Raw genomic sequence first — 16,697 nt, 5'->3', positions numbered from 1 at the left:
GGAGTAGAACGATTGGAAGCGTGACTATCCACTTTCGTGGCTCAAAGTAATAATTTTAGCGAAAAAACAACCGAAAACAGCGAAAAAATAGCGCATCAAATTTTGCTGCTTGTGCATCAGTTGCTTTGACAGCTCGAAACGGACGTAATTTTTGAACGTTCCCTTACCCAAGATTTTACCTACTTTAAGTTTAAATACTGAGATATCAAAAACCCATTACTTGGGTACTTGGAAACTAGCGTGTCAACTCTTGTTTTTCATAACAATCATTAACGCAGTGTCAGTCAGTTTTCTCTCACGAAGGCTGCAATTTCGGTGAATTCTATTCAAAAATTTCAAAGAATATTTCTAAAAGTTTAGTTTAATATTTCAAAATTGTTGTAAAACCATCAATTCATCAGAAGATAAGGATTTATTAACATAAAAGGTAAGAAAATCGTTCACTATACCACTAGGGGAAGTACCAACACAGTTTTCATTGCGCACAGGACGTTCGTCATTCAGCAGACAGCAGGGGGATGGCATCCGCGTCCAGTAGCAGCGCCAAGAACCTTTTCAGCGATTCCAAACGTCGCCTGGCGGAACGGGTGGCCGTCAACGTGAACAATGCATCCTCGGTGGCGCGCCAAATCGTCCGTGGTTCCAAATCGAACGAGATTCTCATGCAGGCGGCCAAGAACTTTGCCTACCACGAAAGTACCGTCGACAACAGTATTCAGAACCTGAAGAAAATGGAGATAATCTTCCAGCATCTGAACTACCAGTACGAGGCCATCCAGCAAGCAGCCGACAAGCTGGAGTACGTGGAGGAACAGGTGAATGCCATGGAAAGATGATACGGCTCCGGTGGTCACGACGGAGCGGACGGTGAGCGAGGATACTACTGATGATGGATGACGATGACGCGTGATGACTGTCGACGATCATCTTTGTTTTGGTAAACAGGGCAGAGGCTGCTGGCGACTCCATGCGGTGAGCACTGGAACCGCTGGTGTCATTAAGGAATGTCAAAAATTTCCGCCAAAAGCTTCGTTTTTCATTATTTACAATCTGCTACGGTACTGGTTTTCGGTTCAAACCAACGTTATTTTACGTGAATTTGCTTCTTTTTTGCAATAAATTGCTAGTGATTGTCGTTGAAGCTACCAAAATATTGTGTTTCTCTCGACACATGTTGAGTTTGGGGTTTAATTGACGAGGAATCGGAATGGAAACGCCGCGGATGATGACTCGGTCTCGGCATGTTCCGACGCCGAAAATGTCCGACCGAAAGAAATCCCTGTTCGGGGCACAATCCAGTGGTTTGGTTTGCAACGCAGAGGAGGATTCGGATCTGGGACCGATGAGTCCACTCAAGTTCAGCAACAGTCCCAAAAGAGGCCCGATGAAAGGTGAGTTTCATCCTGTTTGCTCCTTCGCACAATGGGTAGCTTCAGAAATTTAGCTGGACAAAATTAGTAACTTCTTACCCGTAGCGCCTTTTCTTCTGCATTTGCTATTTAAATTCTAGGTTAAGGATGAGATTTCAATTGGTCTATTATCTATTTTCAGATCTCAACATCACGTCCTTCCGGAACATTTTGGGCAACGCTTCGCCAGAAAGCGACCGTTCACTGTCGCCCGATTTTGAACGACGTTTCACGCATTCGGAACGGTACGAGATCCTGCCGGCTTCGCACGACAAAGAGAATCAGATGATGGACGAGGAGACGCGTCTGTCTTTTTCCAACAGCACTCCAAGGATGAGAAACGTGGCTGAATCAACCCAGTTGGATGAGAATAATTCCAACAGTTTGTCCATGCTGATGAACTCCGATTTGAATATTGTGGACAAGAAAAATGCGATTATGAAGACACCAGGTCTGAGTCACGGGGCCGGTCAAAAGAAGGAACCTAAACCGACGTTTCGAAAATCGAGTTTCCAGGAAATCGTTCTCACTCCCAGTGACTCGGGGCACAAATCGAATTCGTTCTCGGAATCAACCGGTGAGAGTCGAGCAAGAACTTCCCTTTCGTTCAGTAACATTCGACCTATCTCGACAAAGTCGTTCTATTCTTCTAGCACCACTGAGGTCGTTCAAAAACCGGTCACGAAACCGTCTCCAACCTATTCGGTCGTGTCATCCGGTAGAGCACCTCAAAGGCGCTCAACGAGCCACTCTCGGAAACCGCGTTCAAGGTCCAAAAAGCGAGACAACTCTATCCGTTTGGGAGGCATCAATCGGGGAGTTTTTCATAAAATCAAGAGGTATTCCGCCAAGACAAAAGCGGCCAAAGCAACGGTCAAAAAACTTTCCACGAGTCAAATCCTGGAATCGACGGCTTCACTGTTCAACAAGTCGCTTCCAACGGCGAACACCCCGGTTAAATTTCCGTCGGTTCTGTGCAAATCGGCTCCAACGAGTCCGCAGAACCCCAAACCCCTCAAGGCGCAAATCGAACGGATCAAGAAGATCCTGAGCGATAGCCGGAAGAACCCGATTGAGCAGGCTCGACCTCTATCGTTCTCCAAGTCTATGACGGATCTGACCGGCGAACTGTACGATGATGACGACAGCGAAGACCAAGGAACAGATGTTGAAAATGACGATGGGGGTGACGATGCCAAATCGGATGGCGGTGGAGGAGGGAGAAAATTCTTCAAATCCAGTTCAAACCGGAGAATCAAGCGGGAGTACAAAGTGGTCAACAACGTGACAGCCACGGTGCGCAAGGGAGTCAAGCTGGCACTGAAAAGCGACAAACCGAGAAAGCGGAAGCACCCGTCGATGTTTGAGGATGGTAAGTTTGGTTCACGTATTGTAGTGTTGAAGCAAATCACCATTATTTTTATTTCAGAAATCGATCTCGCTTCCGAACAACTGGAAGTTGACTTTCTCATCAGCAAGCTTGTCGGTTCCCAGGGCGAACAGGATGCGGAACATATCCCTGTCAAACAATCTACCCCTTTGAAAACCTACTCAAAACCGGAACCGCAACCCATAGCACCCCCCACGGTACAGGTTGAGTTCATCGATGCGATACAAAGCGAAATCAGCAACGACGAGCCGATTCCGATGCAATCGAATGTTATCTACGTCGATCGGCTGTCGCCTCTGATGAATGACGTTGGAACTTCCGGGGAAAGTTCATGCAGTAGCACACGCGACGGAAACTGCATTCAGCCGGACTATCAGGAATCTCCCACGACGCAAATACGAACGATGACTTCGTCTATGAGCATTTCTCGAGCTGTTAACGGTAATGATTGTTATTTTTAACCTAAGGTCGATTAATTTTCGTTTCAAATTTTTCCAGTGTCGAATCAATTGACAGGCGGCGCCCAGTCCCAGGTGGAGTCCGATAAACTTTTTCCGATCTTCTACAAAGACCACCAACGAATGGTTGCAGCGCAATCTCAATCCGAGCAGGACACTTGTCACGGTCTTTTCGATGCCGTTCGCAGGAAACCCAAGCGACTACGTATCTCCTTTAGGGGTGCTGGTTCCAATCAGTACCAGATCGATGCCGGACAGAAGGCATATGGTGCCCTGCAGTGCCCGGAGTGTGGTCTGCTTTACAGTGTCCACGAGCCGGAAGAGGAGCTGATTCACGAGAACTATCACAACTCTTTGCACATTCTTCGGTTTCCTGGGTGGGGCAGCGAGGCGGTGATAGCTCACGTTCCGGAATGGGACGTAAGCGGGCGAGTGTTGGCTGTTGGGATGACTGCCAACCAGAACAAGCTGCACAAGGTGCAGGAAGTGCTGGCGGTGGTCGATCGGGAGCTTGGCTACGTAGAACCTTGCCAGCTGGTGTTGGGTTCGGTCGTTTACCTGGCCGTTGCAAGGGGCACGATACTAGGGATTTGTGTCGCGCAACCACTGCAGCACGCTAACCGTTTGCTTACGATCGAAGGTCTCGAAGGGCCGCTTGATTGCTGTACGATGGAGACCTATCCAGTGAAGTAAGCTAAATATATCAGTCTTAAGAAATGGAAAAAACATGAAATTGAACGTTTTGCCTCCACAGGTGCGGTATCTCCCGAATATGGGTTTCGCCCAGTTTCCGAGGGCACGGAATTGCCCAAACCTTGCTTACCGTGCTGCGGTCGCACTTTGTGTTCGGTTACCAGCTGAGTTACGACGAGATTGCCTTCAGTGCCCCGACCGAGGCCGGGAAACGACTTGCGGAGACCGTCACAGGGCGAAAGGATTTTCTCATTTACATGTGATGATGGGGCATCTGGTTTTTATCTCTGTGCAAAACTTTTGCGCTGTTCTATACGTACCTATCTGTGTTAATCTATTTTTATCTCTCTTTTATTTGTTTATAAGCATGCTCATGACCAACAACGAATTTCTGCATTTCCCTCAGAAACTATTCCCAAAATGTTTCGCTCTATTTTTTTTTAGAAAGCCATACATTGATGAACAAATGTACAAAAATAAATTTATCGTTACTTTTTACAATCCTTGTTAGATCTCCAACTAGTTCCGACAGATGTATCACCAATCCAAAGAAAACTGCGATTATTCTACTTTTTCTTCTTCGCTTCTTTGGCTTTCTGTTTCGCGATCTCTGCTTCTCGAATTTTCAGCATCTTGGCCCTTTGTTTGGCAAGTTTGTCCGCTTTCTTGTAGAATTTAATGAATTTCAGGTATTCCTACAAATAAAAGCCATAAGATTCGGAGATTCTGGTCAGGGAAATGCCTAAATCAAAATATGAGCTAGAGCTTACCTTATCGGTGATAGGATACTCGGGTGGATTTTTCGTAAGGAAATGTTCCAATAGTTCATGGGCCGTTAGGGGTACACGTGCCAATCTGAAAACACAGGAAAACAATAGTGTTACGTTTCTAAAAAGCTACGGGTCCAGATCTACAATAGGTATCCCTCATCAACCGACTCCAACTTGATGGACATGAAAGATAACGAGGGTGATGTGAATCATCATCAACACTCAAAAATCTTTTGCAAGTAGCAAAGCATCCGAAGACAATAAAAAGGGGTTCCGCGGAAGATAAAGGTGCTCCAAGCAAGAAAACCTCTACACTCACACGCTCACAGAGGAAGCAGCTTGGAACTCTTCGGGAGAAGGGAAAAGAACGAAATGAGGCTTTACCCATAATCCTGAATAAGGAGAGCGCATAGTCTACTTCTAAACGCTCAAGGAATGATCTTGACAAATCCGCAACAGAGAGCGCACCGAACTGTCCTCTAACCGTACGCCTCAGGAAAACGTTTCTGAACAACAGCATCCACCCAGGAAAAAGACAGTGCAGTGATATAGCCAAATGCGTGAAGGTCAGAATAATACCTAAAGACATTCCCACCGTCCGATTCATTACAGCTCAGCGAGACCTTCTACAAGAACCACTTCTGCTCAGAGTAGTTCAACAGTTAAACGAGACGATAAAACCCATATTCAACAACTTTATCTGAAAGTCCGGTTACATGGTTCTAATCTATAAGGATCAAGAGACCGTTGAGTGGTTAAAGAGAACATCCCCATCCATGAAACCCTGGGAAAGTGCATAGCTAATGGCAATGGACGAAACGGCGCCCAGACACGATCCGAGCATTCTTCCCGCAAAGTTTCAGCTTTGACGACGACCGCATAAAGGCTCTAAAAGCCAAAATGACATTACAACAACTAATTGGCGTACCTATTGTGAAACGATCCATTCTGAAAGACATTGATGTCGAAAACTTGAAGAAGTCTAAATGCATCCTCAACGGCCCACAACTACCGATTTGATGAAATCCAAGGAAGAAAGATAACAGATCAGCCAACTGTCGCTACTGTTAAGCCAACAGAAAGGCCAACACAAGAACAATCCGTGGATGCATCCAGTTCGGGCCAACATTTTGTCCATAGAGGCGAAACTGGCGGGTCAGGTCGCCACAGGGAAGAGAAACGATCCAAACGGTAACTCTAAACGACGTCCTGATGATCCGCAATATCAAAAATTGGACAGTTGTCGTTCGGAAAAAAGCGGCAACCTAAAAAATGGCTCCCACTTCCGAGGTTCACTGAAGAGAACTTAATCGTGGATCTCATTCAAGAGCCGTGGGTCAACAAATCCAAAATACAAGGTATTCCACGAGTGCTGTGTAAGTTGGTTATTTTATTTTATAACAACTGGGAATACTTTCTAATTTCAGAAAAATGGGACATAGTAGCGATCAGGATGGAGGTACCTTCCGCTGGATGGAGTAGAGAGATCTTGGTGGTCTCGGCATACTTCCCAGGCGATGTAGGCGAAACATCCCCTCCAGAGATAGCAGCGCTTGTAGCTTACAGCCATCAACACAACATCTCCATCGTATTAGAATGCAACGAAAATGCACATCACATCGCATCCTGCATTGCATGGGGAAGTACTAACATAAACACCACAGGTGAGTGACTGTTATATCTTCTTTATTCTTCTTTCTAAGAACATTGACATTTGTGTTGAGAACCACTGAACAATCACTCAACTCTCTATAGTTCTGTAACCGTCATTGTGTTAACGTGTCGTGTCAATGTAAAGTAATCTTTTATGTAAATAAAGTTACGTTTACACCTGGAGTTATCATTGTTGGCAAACCGGCGGAAACAGGTGCACAGCGGAATGTCCGACGACGGGAGACAACCGACTGGGGACGCGCGACAGCAGAAAGAAAAGCGGAACAACTTCAATGAACGACTTTATTGGGAAACGGTTGGTTGTGGAATGATTACAATATCATGACTGTATTTGCTTTGTGCTTTGCTATCTCTCGGTCTCTCGTATTTGGCGGCGACGTCAGCCCGAACATCCATTGGCGGCGGGTGTAAAATATCGCCCCCACCAACACTCCTCCTCGATCTTTTCATCCTGCCGATCCTACCTTACTTCCTTCGGAACTCGCTGCCTCATCATGGATACTGCGAAGACTCGATCTGGGTGGCCGACGCATCGCTCACGCGCATCTTCCCCATCTCAACTTGGTTGTTCAGTAATCCGTTCCTGCGACAATCGATGACCTTCATCCAGTATTCGAAATCTTCATCTTCACAATCTTGGAACTCCTCACTTTCTTGCGGCACCTTCAGCTCCTCCTGACTTCGATCTCCGGATCCAGAATCCTGTTGCTTGACGTTCATCTTCTTCGGCTTCTCGCTCCTGACAAAACTGCAGCTTGGCAAACACTTGGCTTCGTTCTTCGGCAATCCTCTTCCCATCTTCAGCTCGAACAGATTCTCGCGTAGTTCTCCAAGAGCCACTACACCTCCTGCTTGACCGATGATGCTGCAACTTGATGCTCCGAACTCCACCTTGAATCCTTTCTGCAGCAGTGTGCGAACGGAAAGCAGTCCGCTGTACAAGCTCGGTATAAACAACACATTCTTGACAAAAATCTTCTTCGGATTCCCGGCTCCATCAATACACTGGATTGATCCTTCACCGACACCAGCAGCCTTCACAACGGAACCATCAGCCAGTACTACGTCGACGTCCGCCTTTTCCAGTTTGTTGAAGAATTCCTTGTCATTGGTCATGTGACCTGAACAGCCGCTGTCAATGATCCAATGACCCTTCTGCCGATTCTTCCTGACTGCAAAACAGACGCTTCTTCCCTTTTCCGTTGCTTGTTTGGCCTCCGCGGTACCTTCATCGTCGTCGCCTCGCTGCTTCAAGAACAGACGACAATTTCGCCGGAAATGTCCCGGCTTCCGACAGTGGAAGCAAACTTTCTCCTCCTGTCGCTTTGCTACCGATTTCAATGCGCTTTCGCCTGTACCGAAGGAGGAACTTACCGACCGCTCCGTTCTGCGCTGCCATTCATCGAGCAGCTTCTGCTTGACGATCTCCATCGTTAGATCTTCATCCTTCCGACTCTCCAGCGCAGTCACCAAAACGTCGTAGGAATCTGGGAGACTCCGGAGAACCATGGCGATCTTCAACGACGGTTCCAGCACTTGTCCCGCACACTGCAGGCGGTCGAAGAGTTCATCCAGTTCGTAAAGATGTCTTTCCATGTCTGGTCCCTCTGCACGTCCTTCGACCAGGTTAAGACTGCAAATGCGCTTTAAGAGCGACACACGGGATGTCATACTTGCCTTCTCATGGTACGATTTCAGCTTGGTCCATGCATCACGCGCCGTCGTGACGCCCTTCACCAGATTCATCTGGCTATCCTCCAGAAATAACACGATCGTGGCCAACGCTTTCTGATTCGCCTTCCTCCAATCCGAGGTTACCGGTTCGGGTTTCGGGTCCTCCACCGCAAACCAATAGTCGTCGCGAGTCAACAACATCTCCATCCGCACTTTCCAAGTGGAATAATTGCCGTTGTTGAGGAGCGGGAACGAAATTTTCTCAGCCATTTTTGCTTCGTCCTGTACCGTAAACAAACTTCTGACCAGCACTGTTGATCCAAAACAACTTCTCACTCTTCACGTCTCACTACAATCTACTACAATCAGTGTCTCAGTCCTGCTGCACTACTACTAGCACAACGAAATCGTCTTGGATAACGAGCCTGGATAAAACAAAGAGGAGAAACGTCAAAATTGGAACAGTCGATCTAGTGTCATCCCCATAGTTCCAATCGAGCAAGAGACCTGTCAAAACGACAAGGATTCTCCACTTTGGTATACTCGAGACACTTTAGTCTTGGATGCTTTCAAAACAAACGTCCTCACATCCGGAGTCTACTTTCGCAGCAGCCACCAGAGAAAAACAATCACGCACCGAACAAAACTGCACACCGAGCCAATCAAGTTCCCGGCGGCGGAGTTTTCTGCCGATCAAGTTCTTCTTTCTCACTGTGTTGCAACCGTACATTTGGACATGATACATACGAATTACACAAAACAAATTAAAACTTATTTATTGAAAACATGCATATTTACAAATTAAAACTGTACACAATATCACGACACGAACTATTTACATGGACTGCAAGTGGCCATCTTGCAGAGCGGGCGATGACAGATGATGCTTTCGTGTGAGTGTGTGAAACATCATCACGATGACAACCTAGTTGTCATCGGTGAGCCCACTGCTAAAACGATGTGCAACTTCGATGCGGGACCGTGTTGCCAGATGTAATTTCATTGATCCCAACATCTCCCCCTTGATATGTTTGGCGGTAATGAATCATCGGTCGGTCTTCCACTGAAGAGCGTCGTGATTCCTAAGATGGGTCGTGATGATGGTTGTTGTAAACTTGCATCCTTGTGGTTGCCTTGTTGATTTGAAGACGATGATGGATGCATGCACATGGAAATGTTCCAAACGCTGGATGGTAGCTGCTTGCATGTCGTTGGTGATGATGCTTGATGGTCACGGATGCTGAGTGCTCCTGGTCCTGCGGCGTTTCGGGTGTCCATGTTGATGAAGCCGTGACATGGATGACTGATGGAACGTGTAGCGTAGGTCCGGAACGTTACGAAAGCTGCTTACATACCGTATGATGTTGCTTGATGGTGATGCATACATCACGGATGCTGAGTGCTTCCCATGATACAGTTCCGAATAGCGTAGCTGTGTGGAAGCCTTGACGTGGATCCAGAGAACATGACTTGATTAGTTCTCGTGTGACTACTGGATGATTTGATGATGCATTCGTGGGAAAAACTTCATTTTGTCGTTTTCCCCGCGCGTGGATTTGTTTCCGGGGTCCTAAGGACCCACTTTCTCGTCGCCACTGTTGCAACCGTGTTGCCAGATGTAATTTCATTGATCCCAACACACTGCACTGCTTTTCAGCTTTCAGTCAGCCAACTCTTCCGCTCTCACAGCTCCGAGCTCTGAACGGGGATCGATACAGCCACACCAACACACGCGCCGAAAACAGAACCAACGCCAACGACAAAGCGCAAAACTTTTCACCCGGCGGGAAGATTCCACGATCGTTTTCGCGAACACAAAAACTTACTTTTCTTCTGCGCAGCCTGGGCCCATAACCTGTTGGCAAACCGGCGGAAACAGGTGCACAGCGGAATGTCCGACGACGGGAGACAACCGACTGGGGACGCGCGACAGCAGAAAGAAAAGCGGAACAACTTCAATGAACGACTTTATTGGGAAACGGTTGGTTGTGGAATGATTACAATATCATGACTGTATTTGTTTTGTGCTTTGCTATCTCTCGGTCGCTCGTATTTGGCGGCGACGTCAGCCCGAACATCCATTGGCGGCGGGTGTAAAATATCGCCCCCACCAACAATCATTACACTACCATGTGTCTCGGCCACCCAGAACTCCAGGATGTAACAATTTGTAACTCCACTTTTTAAAACTTCATTTGTAACATGCCACTGATTAAGAAACCTACTCAGCTATCCCACAATCTGAAGAGTGCATCATAGAAACTTACATCAAGTCCATAATACAATCGGAAGATGCGTCCAAATCCATTAAAACACAATCTGTAACGCCTGCCAATACAGCTGTCCAACTAATTCAACTAGCTCGAGCAGAATGTTCCATAGTGGAAGAAAATTCTTACGAATTTAGGATTGGAGCCTTTAAAAAGGCTCAGACGAACTAAAACAAAAAAATATAGACAGCCAACCAAACGTGGATTCAAATGTGTGAAAGCATAGAGAATACACCCGTTGCGGCCAGTCTTCACAAAACTCTTTGAAAAGAAACCACTCCAATAGTGTGGATAATCTCCGATAGACGGACGGTTCGCTTACTGTAGAGCCTAGCGATACATTTAGCGAACTGTTAAAGATCCACTTCCTTGATTCAATCCGCCAGCTTAAAGTTGTGTGCTTAGCTGGTAGTGCAGCTTGGGCACTGTTGTCCTTCAGCTAGATTGAGGATGTACGACCCGAGCGTCTGTTCGCCAAGGAGGTACGGCTCAAACAGCGTCTGCTCTGGCATCCAGCGGCTGAGTAAAGAATGCTGCTTCACGCCCAGCTAGACCCAAGGCGGTAGCTCCATCAGCGTGGTCGTCCTAGCGTTGGTGTATGCCCAAATAAGCCACCCGTGAAAATCCCTATCACGTATAACATAGGAGAAAATCCGACTCGATACAATCGGCAAAGACCCACGCGACAAAATATGGACTACAATTGGAAACTTGAAACATGGAATTGCTAATCACTTGGTTTCGCATGATGCGACAGGATAATCTACGACGAATTACATCCCCGCAACATCGACATCGACGTAGCAGGAACTTTGTTGGACTGGACAGAGAGTGTGGAGAAGAGGGCATCGAGCGGCTACCTTCTACCAAAGCTGTGGCACCACCTATGAACAGTATTTATAGTGTTGGGCAAGATGCGATAACGTGTGATCAACGCAAGGATGTGCATGTTGAGAGTTAAGGGCCTTTTCTTTAACTACAGCATCATTAACGTGCACTGCCCATACGAAGGGAGACCTGATGACAAGAAAGAAGCGTTCTACGAGTAGTTAGAGCAAACATACGATGGTTGCTCGTCGCGTGACGTGAAAATCCTTGTCGGCGACATGAACGCAGGTAGGAAGGGAGGAAATGTACAGCCGGTAATCGGGCGAAACAGCTTGCACGCTATATCGAATGATAACGGGCAGCGATGCGTAAACTCCCGTGGTATGATAGTTCAAACTCGAAGAGGTTCGAAGCACCTTCTTCCCTCGCAAAGATATTCACAAAGCCACCTGGAGATCACCCGACCATCAAGCAGAAAATCAAATCGATACAAATCGATACAAGATACTCTCTCAAATTTCATGCCGTCGTCTATCACCGATTGCAAAAGAGTTCGTGGGGCAATATCAGGCTGGATTCATGGGCGAACGCGCTACAACGGACCAGATATTCGCCTTCCGTCAGATGTTGCAGGAATTCCGCGAATATAGCGTGCCCACCACGCCATTGACACGCCTATACCTATAGCATGGAGTGACAGTAGTGACATTAGGGGCCCAATTTCGTTTGATCAGCATATTTTGGGCCCGTTTTAACAAAAGAGATGTTGACAACATTGCCTGTCAGTGGGTTGGTGCCCACACATCACTTCTGGCATTCGTTTCGAATAGGTCCTATCAGCATAAGAATCACAGCAAACATACAACCTATTCAAATTGAACGGCAGACTTGTTCATCGGTTCCAAATCGGCGTATTATACAATCGATCGAGACCAGCTATGGCAGATTATGCACGAACACGGATTCCCGGATAAACTGATACGGTTGATCAAGGCGACGATGGATCGAGTGATGTGCGTAGATCGAGTATCACGTAGACAATCTCGAGTCCCTTCGAATATCGCAGAGGGTTACGGTAAGGTGATGGTCTTTCATACCTGCTGTTTAACATCGCCTTAGAAGGTGTAATAAGAAGAGCGGGGATAAACACGAGTGGAAAGATGTTCACGTTCAGCTGCTTGGTTTCGCTGATGATATTGATATTATTACTCGTAAATTTGAGACGATGGCGGAAACGGACATCTGACTAAAGAGTGAAGCCAGGAGCATCGGATTAGTCATTAATGTGGCGAAGACTAAGTACATTATGGCCCAGGGGCTTTGGGTAGGAATTACCGCGCTCGCCATCCCGAATTTCTATCGATGGTAATGGAACCGATGCGGTTGAAGAATGTGTACTTGGGCTCAGTGGTGACCGCCGATAACGACAGCAGCAGAGAAAATTAGAGACGCATTGATTGTGGCAGGAAATCGAGCTTACTTTGGACTCCGCAGAACTCTACGATCGAACATAGTTCACCGTCACACGAAATTGACTATGTACAAAACGCTGATTAGACCGGTAGACCTCTATAAGCACGAGACATGGACACTACGTGCAGAGGACCAACGCGCCCTTGGAGTTTTCAAACGGAAGGTGTTGCGTACCGTCTACGGCGGAGTGCAGATGGAAGGCGGAATTTGGAGAAGGCGAATGAACCACGAGCTGCATCAGCTGTTGAGAGAACTAACTGTGGGGTATGAACAAAGCTGAGTAGCATTCTCCATGCGTGTATTTCCCCTAGCAAGCATCAGTGACAGCCAGCACCATGACGGGGTCGTCGTCAGTGTGATGCTGCCTCATTGACGAGTGGACTGTTGGCGGAGCAAGTCGCCATCACCGCGAGGTTCCGTATTATGCCAAGTGATTCTACTGCAGTTTGCTAAGATGGCTGGGAACGGATTGTTCCAGTGAGTTGCCCGGTATTCACACTAACTATCGTCTATACCGCCAAAATCGGGAGGCTACAGTAGGCGAGTTACTTCAGCAGGGGATATCGGATAGCAACCCGATTAAAATGGTTCTCGAGAGCCATTCGACAGGCATAAGAAAACGTGGTGCGCAGCGAGCAAGGTGGGTCGATCAAGTGGAGGACGATTTGCGGACCCTTCGCAGAATGCGGAACTGGAGACTCACAGCCATTGACCGAGTAGAATGGAGATGACTTCTACGTACAACAGAGGACACTCAGGCTTTAGTCTGACTGGTAAGGTAAGGTACGGTCGTATAGCGTAGGATTGCTGTAGCTCGACGGACAACGCATTCTATGTCGTGCTGGCTACTTTTGGATTGATGCCCATTTAAAACTGGTGTTTGGACCAACGGGATTCACTACTGGTGCGAGACAACTCCGAACGGTAGAAGGTAGCAATGCGTAATGAATACCAAGTGCTAATGAACAACAACATGTGGACTCTAATAACCCTCCCGGAAGCAATCGCCATGGTAAGGCATTCGACCTAGAGCGATTGAAGCAACTGGATACTGGATATACTATCAGAATCTTGAGATACCATAGCCGGACGAGAGTAAGTTCAATGTGGCCATTCTAGGGGATTGCTGGAGTACAGTAAAAGCAGGAACGAATGGTTCGAGTAGTGCGAAGTGAACTTGACGGAGAAGAACGCAGGGCGGGCGGTAACCCGATGCAATACGAAACCCGTAGCCCCACTATCTGCCACTTACCTCATTCTCCTTCTAAGCCCCAGAGTCTGATTCACGCAACCGAGTATCTGCGCCGGAGCATATCCCCTCGTTACCAACGAAAGTGGCGATAGGTCGAAATCTTTCCCAATGCCAACCTTCTTGCTCAAGGCATGTCTCCACAGCAGTTGCGTCGAACCGTAATCCGTTTTAGGAATCAACAGAAACTTCTCGAAGCACTTCTTAAACTTTCCCACCTTGGCCGTCCATGGTTGACTAGACGTTCCCACTAGAAGGATTTTCTCGTCTTTCTTGATTTGTTTAATAAGCCTTTTGAAGAGTACTTTTCCAAGCTTGGTTGGGTCCAGCGACTTTTCGTCAGGAGGGATTTTCTTGTAGAAAAGTTTGTGTGCTTCGTCGATACAGATGACGGTAGGTTGAAGAATGCGGGCCATTTTGAGGATCATGTGCATCATTAGAGGTATCTCGGCTACCGGAATAGGAGCAACGGTCGCTACGCTAAGATCAAAAAGGACTGCGTCCGTTTCGTTGCATACAGCTTCTACCAACATCGTCTTGCCGTATCCTGACGGTCCTAATAGACAAAAAGATTTTGGCTTTGGAAGACCCAATGAGCCCATTCCAAAAAGCCACGTTTTGATGATGTCCCGCACCTCGCCCATTGCAGCCGGCGGATCTTCCAGTAGGAAATTTCTTTTCTCATACGCTGCATAATTGTAATCACCGATGAAATCATCAATTCTTCTTTTCTTGTACGTTCGGATCACGTTCTTCTCTATGAGCTCTTCGTACAGTGAATCAATCGTCCGATCAGCAGTCAAATCGGGAGCTTCTTTCTTTTTCTTGCCTTTCTTTCCTTTTCGTTTCCTCTTTTCCTTTTTAGGCTTTGCCGGTTTGTACTTCTTTTTGTTATCTTTGCACAAGGCCTTCTGGAGAAGTTCTCGCTCTCCACGAAGCACTTCATCTACGATAGGGCGCAGTTCTTGATGAACTTCGGCGAACTTGTCCAGCGTTATCCACTCCATTATCGGAAGCTCTTCCTCGCTGTCCAACTCGTCGATGAAATACCAATCCTTTTCATAGCGCGCTATTGACTCTTCGATTGTTACTGTTGATTGCATGGATTAGAATATATCTGGAAAGATTGTTTTCAATAAGTACTTACTGTAGGCATTGGTAGCAAACTCCGGTTTCTTAAAATCATAGGTTTTGCCTTCCCGCTTTTCCAATTCTTTCTCTTCTCGTCTTTGTTCTTTCAGCTTTTCCTTGGCTTCTTTCTTTTTCTCTTTTTCCAGCTCCTTTGCCTTTTTCCTCGCTTCAGCTTCCTTCTTTTTTTGTTCGGCACTTTTCAGTTTTTCCAATGCCTTTTTCCTCTGAACTTCCATGTACTCTTCCGGCGTCAATGTTTCCCCTTTGATCACCAAGATCGTTCCGCCTTCCCAAATTTCCGGATAGCGATCGAAGGCATGAGCTCGGTCGTAAAACTCCCTGAACCACGCTCGGATGTGATCGGAAATGTCCTCCATGATCCAAGGCCCGCGCTGCTGTAGGATTCGCGTTTTCTCGTCTTCGACGGCTTTCAGAAATGCTTCGTCGAACTCCGGTTTTCGCTTCCTTCGTTCTGCTTCAGCTTGTTCGATTCTGGCATTCAAATTCGGCCCTCGTTCCATTTCATCGATCATTCCCAAAACGACGGATCGGTTGTAACGTTCGCGTAACAGTCGCTTTCTTTCCTGATACTTCCACCAGTATCGTTGGATCTTTCTGGCTGATCGATTTCGTATCATCTTCTCGATCTTTTCCTCCGTGCTGTCTTCTTCTTCTTCTTCTGGCTTCTCTTCCACTTCGGACACAACTGGTTGGGGGTTTTCAATGTCCTTTGCAGGTTCCGGCTCTACTATTTGTTCAACCCATCCGGGAGGTTTGTAGTATGGAAACGCCACAACGTCCTTCTTTTTGACGTAGTAATCCCAATTGTAGACAGTTCGCTTCACCGGTATCAACATGAACTGGTCTGGTTTGTGGTAGAATTCGTACGGAAAGTCCTGAATAGCGTCCTCCCTCGGCTTGGGATAGAACAGTTTAGGGTGCAGTCGAAAGTTCAGCTGCATGATACGAGCCCGCCGTGCCTTTTCATGGGCGAGGATCAGATTCAGGGCAGCGATTCGTTTTTCTTTGACGCGGTCGCGTCGAACAATGGGACGCCGTGGGTCAGGTGGAGGTTCCTCCTCACTTTCGGAGCTGCTGCTGAGTTCCTCGCTCGAGCTGCTTGTCAACGGCTGCAGAATTTTGCTGGAGGCAGCGATTAGGCCACCATGTTCTGCAGATCGTTCTAATGGGAAGTAACATGGTCGCATAGGTTGGACGTCTTCTGGTATAAGGTGCAGTTCTCGTAGGGCCCCATCTATGTAGGTGAATTCACTGAGTTCCATCTGCTTGACCTTCTGTTGAAGCTCCAGCATCCGTTGGTTGGCCGCTTGCGCCAGCCCTTGAATGACCTCTCGCTTCTGAACCTGGAGCGTTTGATCATAGCATCGATCGAGCATCCGACACAGGGGAACATATCGACAGTATAGCTCGGACACAATTTCGTGGACGATCTGTTTGTCTTTCGTTGGCTCGAATCGTTGAACCAGATGCTCGTGGAGAAGGACATCCTGAAGCTCGGCTTGGGTGGCAATCCAAAATTTGGCAATCGTCTTTTGGGTCATCGTGCTACGGTTGAGATGACGGATCCGTTGAACGATCGAAAGCCAACTTGGATTACCACATTTGATCGTTCATAATCTAGGTTAGGATGCGACACGTAATCAGCCAATTTGAGACC

The 16,697-nt window shown here is 47.2% G+C and overlaps 3 protein-coding genes across 3 annotated transcripts; 2 read left to right on the top strand and 1 right to left on the bottom strand.

Moving 5' to 3' along the window:
• The first annotated feature begins 273 nt into the window (after window positions 1-273).
• Window positions 274-1,151, top strand: LOC109418814 (BLOC-1-related complex subunit 7). The gene is made up of 2 exons (XM_019693041.3): window positions 274-427; window positions 489-1,151. The coding sequence occupies exon 2, from the start codon at window positions 519-521 to the stop codon at window positions 834-836; it is 318 nt and encodes a 105-aa protein (XP_019548586.1). The 5' UTR covers window positions 274-427; window positions 489-518; the 3' UTR covers window positions 837-1,151.
• A 49-nt stretch (window positions 1,152-1,200) lies between these two features.
• On the top strand, window positions 1,201-4,451 carry LOC109418813 (N-acetyltransferase eco). Its single transcript, XM_019693040.3, has 5 exons — window positions 1,201-1,391; window positions 1,552-2,781; window positions 2,839-3,240; window positions 3,298-3,946; window positions 4,012-4,451. The coding sequence occupies exons 1-5, from the start codon at window positions 1,208-1,210 to the stop codon at window positions 4,211-4,213; spliced, it is 2,667 nt and encodes an 888-aa protein (XP_019548585.3). The 5' UTR covers window positions 1,201-1,207; the 3' UTR covers window positions 4,214-4,451.
• On the bottom strand, window positions 4,361-16,688 carry LOC109403280 (IQ and AAA domain-containing protein 1-like). Its single transcript, XM_029857151.2, has 4 exons — window positions 15,036-16,688; window positions 13,892-14,978; window positions 4,721-4,805; window positions 4,361-4,645 (listed from the first exon to the last, which is right to left on the bottom strand). The coding sequence occupies exons 1-4, from the start codon at window positions 16,579-16,581 to the stop codon at window positions 4,517-4,519; spliced, it is 2,847 nt and encodes a 948-aa protein (XP_029713011.2). The 5' UTR covers window positions 16,582-16,688; the 3' UTR covers window positions 4,361-4,516.
• Window positions 16,689-16,697: the final 9 nt, after the last annotated feature.

The sequence above is a fragment of the Aedes albopictus genome, chromosome 3, assembly GCF_035046485.1.
Source record: "Aedes albopictus strain Foshan chromosome 3, AalbF5, whole genome shotgun sequence".
Taxonomy (NCBI): Eukaryota; Metazoa; Arthropoda; class Insecta; order Diptera; family Culicidae; genus Aedes; species Aedes albopictus.
Note: the sequence above shows the minus strand (reverse complement) of the source record. Positions and strands in the feature narration are given on the sequence as shown.

Coding starts and splice junctions, on each gene's coding strand:
- LOC109418814 (XM_019693041.3), top strand. CDS start 519: ATGGCATCCGCGTCCAGTAGCAGCGCCAAGAACCTTTTCAGCGATTCC.
- LOC109418813 (XM_019693040.3), top strand. CDS start 1,208: ATGGAAACGCCGCGGATGATGACTCGGTCTCGGCATGTTCCGACGCCG. Junction 3,241..3,297: donor CATTTCTCGAGCTGTTAACG/GTAATGATTGTT, acceptor AAATTTTTCCAG/TGTCGAATCAATTGACAGGC. Junction 3,947..4,011: donor ATGGAGACCTATCCAGTGAA/GTAAGCTAAATA, acceptor TTGCCTCCACAG/GTGCGGTATCTCCCGAATAT.
- LOC109403280 (XM_029857151.2), bottom strand. CDS start 16,581: ATGACCCAAAAGACGATTGCCAAATTTTGGATTGCCACCCAAGCCGAG. Junction 14,979..15,035: donor GTTTGCTACCAATGCCTACA/GTAAGTACTTAT, acceptor TGCAATCAACAG/TAACAATCGAAGAGTCAATA. Junction 4,806..13,891: donor GGGCTTAGAAGGAGAATGAG/GTAAGTGGCAGA, acceptor CTGTGTTTTCAG/ATTGGCACGTGTACCCCTAA.